Source organism: Erythrolamprus reginae, chromosome Z (assembly GCF_031021105.1).
Source record: "Erythrolamprus reginae isolate rEryReg1 chromosome Z, rEryReg1.hap1, whole genome shotgun sequence".
In the NCBI taxonomy this organism is placed as follows: domain Eukaryota; kingdom Metazoa; phylum Chordata; class Lepidosauria; order Squamata; family Dipsadidae; genus Erythrolamprus; species Erythrolamprus reginae.
Window position 1 is genome coordinate 151,844,282 of NC_091963.1, and position 12,832 is coordinate 151,857,113.

The 12,832-nt window shown below is 50.5% G+C and overlaps 2 protein-coding genes across 3 annotated transcripts in view; one reads left to right on the top strand and one right to left on the bottom strand.

The window, feature by feature from the left end:
* LOC139175949 (asialoglycoprotein receptor 1-like) overlaps positions 1 to 12,832 on the top strand; it is a 579,489-nt gene that overhangs the window by 498,043 nt on the left and 68,614 nt on the right. The window lies entirely within an intron of this gene.
* SENP3 (SUMO specific peptidase 3) overlaps positions 1 to 12,832 on the bottom strand; it is a 43,273-nt gene that overhangs the window by 7,573 nt on the left and 22,868 nt on the right. For both annotated transcript variants that reach the window (XM_070767344.1, XM_070767343.1), the window contains exons 7-8: positions 2,851 to 2,928; positions 1,254 to 1,391 (exon numbers count right to left, since the gene is read on the bottom strand). In XM_070767344.1, the coding sequence (XP_070623445.1) occupies positions 1,254 to 1,391; positions 2,851 to 2,928 (216 nt within the window). The remainder of the gene's footprint in view (positions 1 to 1,253; positions 1,392 to 2,850; positions 2,929 to 12,832) is intronic.

Below are 12,832 nucleotides of genomic sequence, written 5' to 3' on the forward strand. Positions count from 1 at the left end.
TAGACGTCTCTTCTGGCGTTTCAACTCCCGGAGCTCCTCGTTGAACCATGGAGCTCTACGGGGTCTAGCGCCACGGAGAGGTCGCAAAGGCGCAATCCGGTCGAGAGCCTCCGCAGCAGCCGTATTCCAGGCCTCCGCAAGAGACTCTGCCGAACTGTGGATGAGTGCCTCTGGAATAACCCCAAGCGCCGTCTGGAAACCCTCTGGATCCATTAGGCGTCTGGGGCGGAACATCTTCATTGGTTCCGCCTCCCTGCGGGGAAGGATTGGAGCCAGGAAGTCAAGCCGTAGTAGAAAATGGTCTGACCATGACAAAGGCAACGCATCTAAGCCCCTTAGTCTCAGACCATTGCTCAGTTGCTCGGAAAGGAATACCATGTCAGGTGCGTGCCCCCCCTCATGAGTTGGACCCCGTACTACTTGAGTCAGGTCCATGGCTGTCATGGTGGCCATGAACTCCTGTGCCAACCCCGAGGTTTCGCCGAGTGACGGCAGGTTGAAGTCCCCCAAGACAATGAGTCTGGGGAACTCCACCGCCAACCCGGCTACCTCCTCGAGTAGCACAGGCAGGGCTTTTGACACGCAGCTGGGAGGCAGGTACGTGAGAAATAAGCCCACCTGAACCCCTAAGTCCAACCTCATCAAGAGAGACTCGCAACCCGCAATTTCCGGAGCAATGAGTCCACGTAGGCAAAGGCTCTCCCTGGCTATAATAGCCACTCCTCCCCCCCTTCCCTGGGGTCGAGGTTGATGCCATATCTGAAACCCAGCTGGGCAAATTTCGGAGAGAGGAACACCTCCCTCCGGGCCCAGCCAGGTTTCAGTGATACATGCCAGGTCGGCCTCCTCATCCAGGATCAAATCCCGGATGAGGAGAGCTTTATTTACCACCGACCTGGCATTAAGGAGCAGCAACCTGAGTCCAGGGCCAGAGTTACACTCATCACCAGTACCCAAGATTGGGCTCACAGAGTTGGAACAAGGGACCGTTATTAAGCAACGGTCTCTCGTTCCCCTGGAACGGCTAACTCTGTGACCCCCGCCATATCTGCCTCTCCCCAGCAACACAGGGATATACCTGCTGCGCCACCCTGGCTCTCTTTTAATTTCCTTTTAATTCCTCAATCACTTCACTTTTCTATTTATATTGCCGATTCCTTCCCTTGTTTTGTCTTTATAATCAAGACGTGAGAAAAACAAAACAGCAGCAAAAATAAAAATCAAGGTCTCCTTTTCCCTGGGCCCGTCCTTACCTTGGGACACCGCCGATTGAGGGTCCGCTGGGAATCCAGGTAGATGATCTTCTTCTGCCTCACATCCACACAGATCAGCGACCAATGAACCTCCAGGTGGATCGGGATCAACAGGATCTCTTTATTAAAAATGTCCACCTGGGGGGGAGGGGGAGAAGACGGGACAGCCGAGGAGCTCAGCAGCAGGACCTGGCCTCACCTGCCCCCTACCTGGCTGGTGTAGGCGAGGAAGGGGCACTGGGGGTTCAGACCCTGAGGCTTCTGGGGTGGGCCAGAGGTTTTGGGGTGCTGCCCTGCTCCAACAGAACCCTTAAGAACCTAAGAACCTAAGAAGAGCCCTCTGAATCGGGCCAAAGCCCCTCGAGTCCAGCCTTCTGTGTCCCACAGTGGCCCCCCTATTGTCCATGGGGATCTTGAACAGAAAGAGAAGGCAAGACCCTCCCTTTCCCTGGACCCCCAACAAATGGGACCCAAGGGAACCCTGCCTGTCTCCATCCACATAGAGGCGGCACTTGGACATCCATGTCAATCACCACCTATATACACTTGGCATCCCTGAATTTGTCTAATCCTGCCTTGAAGCTCTCCAGGATGACAGCTGTCAGGGCCTCTTCTGGAAGTGAATCCCATCAACCAAGGACCCTCTAGGTGAAGAAATATTTCCCTTGATTTGTCCTCCCTTTCCTACCTATGAGCTTTAGGGAGGGGCCCCTCGTCCTAGTATTGTGTGATGGAGAAAAGAATTTTTCTCTCTCCACCTTTTCTGTCCCATGCAGGATTTTATACACTTCGATCAAGTCCCCCCTTAAGCACCGTCTTTCAAGGCTGAAGAGACCAAGGCCTTGCAACCTGGTTTCATAAGGGAGGGGCTCCATTTCCTTGGTCATTCTTGTTGCCCTTTTTTGCACCTTTTCCAGTTCCATTCTATTCTTCTTGAGATGAGGTGACCAGAACTGTACACAGGACTCCAAGTGTGGTCTCACTATTGATTTGTACAGAGGCAATACAACACTTACTGACTTATTTTTGATTCCCTTCCTAATCAGGCCAAGCATGGAATTTGCTTTTTTTTACTGCTGCTGCGCACTGGGTTGACCTCTTCATTGAGCTGTCCACCAAAACCCCAAGATCCCTTTCTGGGGTTGTCTCAGAAAGCTTGGTCCCCATCAGCTGGTAGGTATAATTGGGGGTCTTTGCCCCGATGTGCATAATTTGGCACTTGTTTAGATTGAAACCGTTTGGGTCGGCTGGACTACAACTCCCATATGTTTCCCTGGCTCGTGTTTATGACAGGTCAAGGTGTCCTGGGGGTGTCCCGAGATCCTCTTTTTAATGACCTTCGGCCAATCACGAAGGGGAGGTAACGGAGTCGCTTAATGACTACACCGCTAATTCCACTACTGCAGTGAGAAAAACTTGCAAAACGGGGCAGAATTCCCTCCACCGGCATCTCATTTAGTGACAGTGGTGGTCGTTACGCTGAGGAATACCTGCAATTCCCTTTCCCGTCCACTCGGCCACGGGGGGGGGGGGGGGGTTGCAAAGGGAGGCTGGTGGAAGGAGGGAATAATAATTTAAAAAACCCCTTGCAACTTACATTTTTGGTCCAACGCTTCACGCCCTCGTACCCCCTGGTTCGTAGCTTATCGTAGAAAAAACTGTTGAAAAAGTGAACCTGAGGGAGGGGTATTAAAAAGAGAGAGAGAGACGTATTGAGAAAATGGAGGTGCGGGAAAGACAAGAGACCGGCACCAATTTGCCCAGTTCACCAACTCCTCCTGGCATCTAAGATGTGGTTGCAGAATGATTTATGAATTGTGGACGTCAACTCCCAGAATTCATGATTAGAAGTGTTGGGCGAACAGAACTTGCAAAGTTCACGTAACGTTCAGGTTCGGGTTCGGCGTTCGCTGGAACACCGTCAAACGCCGCAAACAAAAGGAGGTGTGGAATCCCACAAGGGGATTCTGGGGGCGGGGCTTTGACGTCACGGAGACATTTTTACAGAAAAGGATGCCGCAGAGGCTTGCTGCTGCTCGGATTCGGGTCCGGCGAACTCACCCGAACTTCACGGCAAAGTTCAGGTGAGTTCGCTGGACCCGAACTTCGTTGGGTTCGCCCAACACTATTCCTGATGGCTGAGGAATTCTGGGAGCTGAAGTCCACAAGTCATTGTGTGCCCTCTCGTCACCAGTACCCCGAGATGGGCTCAGGCAGCGATCCCTTCTCCCCCCAGAACAGCTTGCCCCACGGCTCCCACTATATCTGCCTCATGTTCTCCAACATGTGCATTTACTCTCCTATTAGTTTGTCCAATGTATGTGGCTGCGCAGATTTTACATGATACCCAGTTGTACATTTCCACCCGATGTCCAGTCAGCGAAGCAGTGGAAGTGATGTGCCGGTGCCTGGAGGCTGTTGGTGTCTGGATGGGTGTCAACAGGCTCCACCCTGACAAGACGGAGTGGCTGGGGGTTCTGCCTCCCAAGGACAATTCCATCTGTCCGTTCATCACCCTGGGGGGGGGGATTACTGACTCCCTCGGAGAGCTATATCCTTAGCTGTCTTGGTATATGTATGGTTTGTTTAGGTTGTGTGATTGTTTTTAATAAGGTTTTTTAAAAACTGATTTAATATTGGATTTGTATATGATGCTTTTACTTGTTGTGAGCCGCCCCGAGTCCTCGGAGAGGGGTGGCATACAAATCTAATAAATTATTATTAATTATTATAAGAATGCATTAAGAAAAGAACAAAAAACTTCCTCCCATTTCCAACACTTCAAAATTACAGGACAGGAAATTGATTTTGACAGAACTAAATTAATTTCCAAAACTGAACACTACAACAAAAGAATAATCATGGAAGCCACTGAGATAGAAAAACACCCCCACAATATGAGCAAATGTGATGATACCTCCTGCCTACCAGACATCTGGAAACCAGCCCTCATTAACAAACATATCCCAGCCATACAAACTGAAACCAGTCCCAGAACAACAGAGGACACTACCACCAATCACCTCCACCAGACCCAAACCCATACCTACCCTGCAGACCAAATACAACCACCACCCAGAAGCCAGACTACTGCAGTGCCCCCAACTGTTGCAGCCCCCTCTGACATAATAATAATAATAATAATAATAATAATAATAATAATAATAATTTATTAGATTTGTATGCAGCCCCTCTCTGAAGACTCGGGACATGTACACAAAGCAATGACAAACACCGTAAACATATGACCAGACCACAAACTCGCAGCCAAACCAAAATGGTTACACCCCAGACACACATTACAAAACAGCTAAGTAGTCTGCAAGCTCCAACTGCTCAGGATATCACCCCCAATCCACAAACATCAACTAATTAAACAGAAAGGAGACAAAATCTTCCCAAAACTAATCTGTTCTCCCAAACCCCCACAGTCCTCAGAGCAGGAGCTGGCCCAGAGCCAACCACAACACCATCTCCCCCTGAAGGCCCCTCCCCTGAATCCTGCGGGAGCATCCACCAGTCCATCTAAAAGCAATCATCTGGCTCACCCTCAACCCATTGCACTAAATACTGGAAGCAATCGTCCACGTAACGGGAGTCCCGAATGGCGTGGATCATGACGTCGGGCAGGTGATCCCGAACACAGGGTGCAGGCAGGGTGGGTACGCTAGGACAGAGCGGGCAGTCAGGATGAACAGGAACCCATAGGGAACGATGAAACATCGGGTGAACTCGCACGTTGGCAGGCAGGGTTAGAAGATACGCCACAGGATTGATGACCTGCTCGACGGGGAAAGGGCTCATGAATCGTGGATCTAACTTTCAACGGGGCAACTCTGAGGCAATGTACTTCATGGACAGCCACAACTGATCTCCAACAGCCAATGGGGGGGGACGTCTCGCCGGGACCGATCAGCAAATTGCTTGTAATCCTCCTTGGCATTGAGCAGATTCATTTCACCATCTCATGCACCGTGTGAAGTTCTGAGAGAAAGTCCTCCGCCGTCGGGACTGGGGAGTCTAACAGGGTTAGTGGAAAGAACCGAGGATGGAACTCATAATTGGCATAGAAGGGCGTGATTCGTATGGATGTATGACGGGAGTTATTGAAAGCAAACTTGGCCACCGGGAGACAGTGTTACCAGTCTGACTGCCGGTCCGACACAAAACACCGCAAGTATTGCTTGAGAATGCCAATGACCTTCTCGGTGCCACCATCAGTCTGAGGGTGCTGTGTCGATGCGAGACAAACCTGCACCTGTAAAGCAGACATGAGTTTCCTCCAGAACCATAACGTGAACTGAGTCCCCCGGTCCGACACCACCTGATTTGGAAGGCCATGGAGCCAGAAAATGTTCTGTAGCAATAGTTGGGCAGTGACATGAACTGTGGACGCTCGGCAGCATGGAACAAAATGTGCCATTTTAGTCAGCATGTCCACCACCACCATCACCGTGGTGAACCCCGAAGACACTGGCAAATGAGTTACAAAGTCCATGGACACAGCTCCCCACGGCCTCGTGGGCATTGGCAATGGCTGTAACAATCCTGGTGGGGCCCTTGTAGCGGACTTGGCCGCACAACAATGTTCACAAGTGTTGACATAGGATTGTACATCATCATGGAGCCGTGGCCACCAGAACGTTCGGGATACTAAATCCAACGTCTTGAACAATCCGAAATGACCAGCGGCGGGATTGTACTGACATTGGGACATGATTAAACTGTGAAGTGGCCCTGCTGGCACATACAACTGCCCTCGGTACTGTCCATCCACAAATGTCCAGGGAAAATTGGGCTCCATCTCCCGCATCCGCTGTGCCACAAAACCATCCCCCGCTGCATCTCTCGAATACGCCTCTGCAAATCGATGGGGTCAAGGGTGGCAGCCAAAGCTTCCATGGGCAGGATAGTTTGTAAGGGGGCCAGTTCTTTGGGTTGCATAAACTCAGATTTTCAAGATAAAGCATCCGCTCAAGGGTTTTGATAACTCGGCGTGTACTGGATCCAAAAATTGAACTGCACAAAGAAGAACGACCAATGTATCTGTCGTTGGTTCAACTTTCGGGCTGTTTGCAGGAACTCCAGATTCCGATTATCCGTCCGGACCTCCACCTGGTGCCGAGCTCCTTCGAGATGATGCCTCCACGTCTCGAATGCAGACTTGACAGCCAACAATTCTTTCTCCCAGATCGTATAATTCCGTTCTGAGGGTGTGAGCTTGCGGGATTGGTAGGTGCACGGGAACAGAGTGCCACCCTCTGGACGGACCTGAAGAAGCACAGCGCCGATGGTGACATCAGAAGCGTCGGTCTCCACGACAAACGGCCGATGCAGGTCTGGATGCTGCAGCAGAGGTTCCTTCATAAAAGCGTCCTTGAGAGCCACAAAGGCCTGCTCCTCAACCCCACCCCATTGAAATGGCACGTGTTTCTGCAACAGACCAGTGAGGGGCGTGGTCAGGGTGGCAAAACTTGGGATGAACGAGTGATAACAATTCGCAAACCCCAACAATCTCTGCATGTCCTTCATCCGCGGGGGTTGCCAGGTTTTGAGAGCCGACACCTTGCCCGGGTCCATGGCTATGCACCCTGGAGAAACGACGTGTCCCAGGAATTCAATGGTGGTTTGAAAAAACTGACACTTCTCCACCTTGGCATATAAACTCTGCTCTTGCAAATGGTGCAGAACCCGGCGGAAATGCCACAAATGACTGGACTGTAATGGGGAGTACACAAGAATGTTGTCAAGGTAAATGACCACAAAATGGTCTAGCATATCCCTGAACACTTCGTTCATCAGGTGCTGGAAGACTGCCGGGGCATTGGTGAGACTGAAGGGCATAACAGTGTACTCAAAATGCCCATACCGGTGCTGAACGCCATTTTACACTCATCCCCCGGTCATATCCGCACCAAATTATATGCACTGCGTAGATCGATCTTGGAAAACACTTTAGAGCTCACAGGCATTCCATTAACTCAGAAATCAACGGCAATGGGCACTGTTTGCGCACCGTGATAGCATTCAGGCGTTGGTAATCACAGCACAAACGTAAGTCCCCAGTATTTTTCTTAACAAACAAAACAGGCATGGACAGAGGCAAGGTCAAGGGCCTGATGAACCCTTTAGCAAGATTCTTGTCAATGAAGTCCTTGAGGGCCACTAGTTTGGGTTCAGACATGGAATATAACCGACCGGCAGGAAGCTTGGCATCAGGAGAATTCAATGGCACAATCATATGGCTGATGCGGCGGCAACCAATCCTTCTCGTTCAAAACATCAGTGAATTCTGTAAGGCACTCGGGTAAAACAGCCGCGGGGATCCCGGGCCCTTGAGCAGCGCAAACATGACGGTGATGGTCCACATACTGCAGACTTGAAAAGGTGACTATGTTCTGAGATGTGAGATCGTGCGCATGTAACCAAAACAATCCCCAAACTACAGGAAAATAGAGGCCTTGGGTGACGTAGAACTGGACAGCCTCCTCGTGGGTCCCGATGACCATATGCACCGGCAAGGTCTGGAACCGGATGGGTCTGGACAACAAAACTCACCCATCAAACATTTCCACAGGACACAATGGCAAAGAATGTCTCTACGCGAAAACCTCGTCCAAGAAGTTCATGGTGGCCCCCGAAACCATGAGGGCAAGAGCCGCGTGATGCCAGGTACGACGGTCTACATGGAGTTGTACTGCAAGAGTTGTGTTGATACGAGCCGGGGTCATCGGCCAAAGAGTCCGGAGAGGGTTGAATACCGGCCCAACCTAACATTGCCACCAAGCCGGGCTCCCCTCATTTCCTCACTGAGCTTCCAGCTGAGAAGTCAGGGTCACAGGAACCGACACCGAGGAATCAGGAACTGTGGTTGAAACATGAGGTGCAGTCTCGGGAATCTGTCCTGGAGGAGTCAGGATGGCGGCCATCGGTACGGGAGTGATCGGGACAGCAGCAGCAGCCGTGTTCCGCCATTTGCAAGGACAGGCATTCGCAAAATGACCTTCCCCCCTGCAATACTAACACAAATGTGATGCATGTCGATGAGCCCTCTCCTCAGTGGTCATGCGGGATCTGGCGAAGCTCACATCTATTGGTTCCACCGGAGATGCACGATCCGCCATGAGGAGGCAAGGCTGGCACCACCCAGTCCGACGCTCTTCTCGGGCCAGCAGCCGGGCTTCTATGTCCAGGCAGTGCTGCTCCAGCCCATCCAGAGTGCACAGCAGGGCCTCGTGAACCAGCTCGTCCAACATAACCTCAGACAAACCGTCCTGGAACGCTTCCATCAACGCGGCGTCATTCCATTGCCCCTGCACCATGAGGCCGCGAAAGTCACTCATATATTCCGCCAACGGGCACGAGCCTTGTTTCAACTGCTTCAACGCCTTCGTGGCCATCTGCTCCCGCACTGGATCTGCAAACTGCCATCGCAACTGGTTTCAATAAACGGTGTAGTCCTGCAGCAGCAGATCATCTCGGTCCAGCAATGGTGATACCCATGCGGCAGCGGGGCCGGCCAACAAGCTGCACAGGAAAGCCACCTTCTTTGCATCCCTGGGAAAATGTATCATTTGTGCATTGATAAACAGCTGCACCTGGCTGAGGAAGGCAGGAAACATGCTACGTTTGCCCCAAAACCTCTCAGGTATAACCACAAAACATTTCCTCCGTGGCAAGGGCTGTGGAGCAGCAACCACTGGCTGCACAGGGGGAGGGGCTGGCTGCTGTGATAACACGTCCACCTGGTTCTGCAGAGCAGCCACCGTCTGTGTCAGATTTTGTATTTCCAAACGGAGGGCCTCAAAAACAGCCTGCATCTCAGCCATACCAGCAGCCATTACAAAAACAAGTGCAGGAAAAACAAAAGCAAACAGGAACAGGCCACAAAACCTGAACGGTGTGTGTCTGAGGGGTGGGAAATTATTCTGTTATGCCGCGCTTCACGTTACGAGCCCCAATTAAGTCCAAAGTTTAAATTCAAACACAAACTGTTATAAAGTACACAGAGTCAATTTATCAATAGAAAAATATTGTACACACGCACTTTAAATCAGCCAAAGTGCTCTCCCACAAACCACGAGCCTGGAATGCTGTGAAAAGCAAAAACAAAAGCAGAGCAGATAAAAGGCAGCTGTGAAGACGTCACAGCCATCCCCCTTCAAGAGTACTCAAGCTGTACTTAACTCTGAATTGTTCAAAAAGGTCCTTGTAAATCCTGAAGCAGTTCAAAAGCAAACAGCACTTCTCTCTCACTAAAACGATAATATCCCACGCACGCTCACAACACTGGCAATTTATCAGCAGCCCCATTAGCCTAATTACCCCAGCCTCAGGTGTTCTTCCTTATTTTCTATAATACTTGCGCAGTTGTTCCCTACTTGTCATAAACCTGCGCCTGTGAGCATCTATGAATCCCTCTTCCTCCGAGTCTAATGACGATGATAACTCACTAATGGGGTAATTAGCTAATGGGCTGCCTGTAACTCCCTCCTCATCTGATCCTGCTTCACTCCCAGAATCTTCCCTTGACACAGAAGCTTCAATGTCTGAAGCTGTTGGCAGTAAAACCGGTCTCTGATAACGTGAGGATTCTCCCAAACCAGCCCCCACAGTCCTCGGAGCAGGAGATGGCCAAGAGCCAACCACAACATAACTAAGGCTGCAGTCCACAATATCCCTTTCCATAAGGAATAACATATACACGTGTGTAGAAACCACGCAAGCGTGGTTGTATAGCACACCACCCAAAGTATCTAACTGTCTCTGCTTGCCATCTACTGTGTTCTTGCTTTTCTTTTTTGTGGTAGAATTGTGTTAAAAACATCACCCAACCTCTACAGTCTCAAGGAAGCCAGGTTAAAGGAGTGGAAGGGAAAAGATTTACAGTCTCAACAAAGCAGGAAAAGGAGTGGAGGGAGGACTGTAAATCTTTCTCCCTCCACCCCTTTTCCTGGCTTCATTGGGACCATAGATGTTCCTCCCTTCACTCCTTTTCTTTGCTTCCTTGGGACTGTAGATGTTTCTCCCTTCACTCCTTTTCTTTGCTTCCTTGGGACTGTAGATGTTCCTCCCTTCACTCCTTTTCTTTGCTTCCTTGGGACTGTAGATGTTTCTCCCTTCACTCCTTTTCTTTGCTTCCTTGGGACTGTAGATGTTCCTCCCTTCACTCCTTTTCTTTGCTTCCTTGGGACTGTAGATGTTTCTCCCTTCACTCCTTTTCTTTGCTTCCTTGGGACTGTAGATGTTCCTCCCTTCACTCCTTTTCTTTGCTTCCTTGGGACTGTAGATGTTTCTCCCTTCACTCCTTTTCTTTGCTTCCTTGGGACTGTAAATCTTTCTCTCCACTCCTTTTCTTTTCTTCCTTGGGACTGTAGATGTTCCTCCCTTCACTCCTTTTCTTTTCTTCCTTGGGACTGTAGATGTTTCTCCCTTCACTCCTTTTCTTTGCTTCCTTGGGACTGTAGATGTTTCTCCCTTCACTCCTTTTCTTTGCTTCCTTGGGACTGTAGATGTTTCTCCCTTCACTCCTTTTCTTTGCTTCCTTGGGACTGTAGATGTTTCTCCCTTCACTCCTTTTCTTTGCTTCCTTGGGACTGTAGATGTTTCTCCCTTCACTCCTTTTCTTTGCTTCCTTGGGACTGTAGATGTTTCTCCCTTCACTCCTTTTCTTTGCTTCCTTGGGATTGTAGATGTTCCTCCCTTCACTCCTTTTCTTCGCTTCATTGAGACTGTAGATGTTTCTCCCTTCACTCCTTTTCTTTGCTTCCTTGGGACTGTAAATCTTTCTCTCCACTCCTTTTCTTTGCTTCCTTGGGACTGTAAATCTTTCTCTCCACTCCTTTTCTTTGCTTCCTTGGGACTGTAGATGTTCCTCCCTTCACTCCTTTTCTTCGGTTCCTTGAGACTGTAGATGTTTCTCCCTTCACTCCTTTTCTTTGCTTCCTTGGGACTGTAAATCTTTCTCTCCACTCCTTTTCTTTGCTTCCTTGGGACTGTAGATGTTCCTCCCTTCACTCCTTTTCTTTGCTTCCTTGGGACTGTAAATCTTTCTCTCCACTCCTTTTCTTTGCTTCCTTGGGACTGTAGATGTTCCTCCCTTCACTCCTTTTCTTTGCTTCCTTGGGACTGTAGATGTTCCTCCCTTCACTCCTTTTCTTCGCTTCCTTGGGACTGTAAATCTTTCTCTCCACTCCTTTTCTTTGCTTCCTTGGGACTGTAGATGTTCCTCCCTTCACTCCTTTTCTTCGCTTCCTTGGGACTGTAAATCTTTCTCTCCACTCCTTTTCTTTGCTTCCTTGGGACTGTAAATCTTTCTCTCTCCGCTCTTTTTCCTTGCTTTGTTGGGACTGTAGATGTTCCTCCCTTCACTCTTTTTCCTGGCTTCATTAGGACTGCCCAGGGTGGAATTCCAAGGTGACTTGTGTCCCAGCAGGAAAAGGGTGGACGTAGAAGTGGCAGAAAATTAAGGAGAAGGTACGGAGTTTCTCCAAATGGACTTGGATGATCAGCGGTTAAGGCAAGCAAAGGGAAGATCCTTGCCCTTTCCCCTTTGCTTGCCTTAACGCTGATCGTAGCAGGTGAGAAGAGGGGGGGATGCCCGTCGCCCGCCAGCCTTCATTCCTTGCGTGGTTTCTCTCACACGCACGACACACACGACACACACCTACACACACACACTGTCTCTCTCTCTGTCTCATACACCCCCCCACTCTCTCACACCCACACCCTTTTGAAAGCCACCAACTGGAACACCCCCCCCCGGTCTGTGGGAAATTCACGCCTCCCCTCCCTCTTTGTGCTCCAAAGGTCCAGATTTCCTCCACTCTTTTAAAGCCCTTCGGACTGGCGCCAAAATGAAGCGGGTGAAAGTTGGTACCCTGGAGTGAAGGTTTTGATTTGTTTTTTCTCCCAAAGGCGGAGGAGCGAAGCAGGGAGCAGCCCAGTCTCTCCCGCTTCTTATACAACCCCGAGGGACGTTCCTGTGTGGGTTTGGCCCTGCGGAAAATGCCCAAGAGCTCAGCAGGGAGAAAGGCCTGATGCCGTGTCCTCCCTGTCTTTGCAGCCGGCAGGAGAGCAAGTGAGCGAGCATTAGAGACGAGCCTTCTTCTCCTGCCGGCTCTGGCTACAAGGACAGGAAGATCAAGCGGAGGCCAACGGAGTGGAGACACGGGCAGCGAGGGGATCCCATCCTGGCAGATGCAACTCCCGGGCGGCCTCGGTGTAGCTCTTGGAGCAGGTGAGATGGGCGCCTTTGGTGAAGGGTGGGCAACCGGCAAGACGGGCGGGAAGTTGGCGGCTCTGGGCTCTCCTGTCCAGCCAGAAGCTGAAAATTCCGCCCTTCCCTCACCCGGCATTGGCCCCTCACAGGCTTCTGGCAGGAGGGAGCAGCGGGTGGTGGATGACCGGGGCTCCCACAGACACATTTTGGCAGCGAGATGGTCTTGCCCACAGCTTCCTTGGCTCGCTTCTGTCCCCACTCCGTTCGCCTCCACTTCGTCCACCCGCCACTTTTTTTTTTTTTAAGCCTTAATATTTTGGATTTTCCTAATGGGCTTACACACATTATTCGCTTTTAC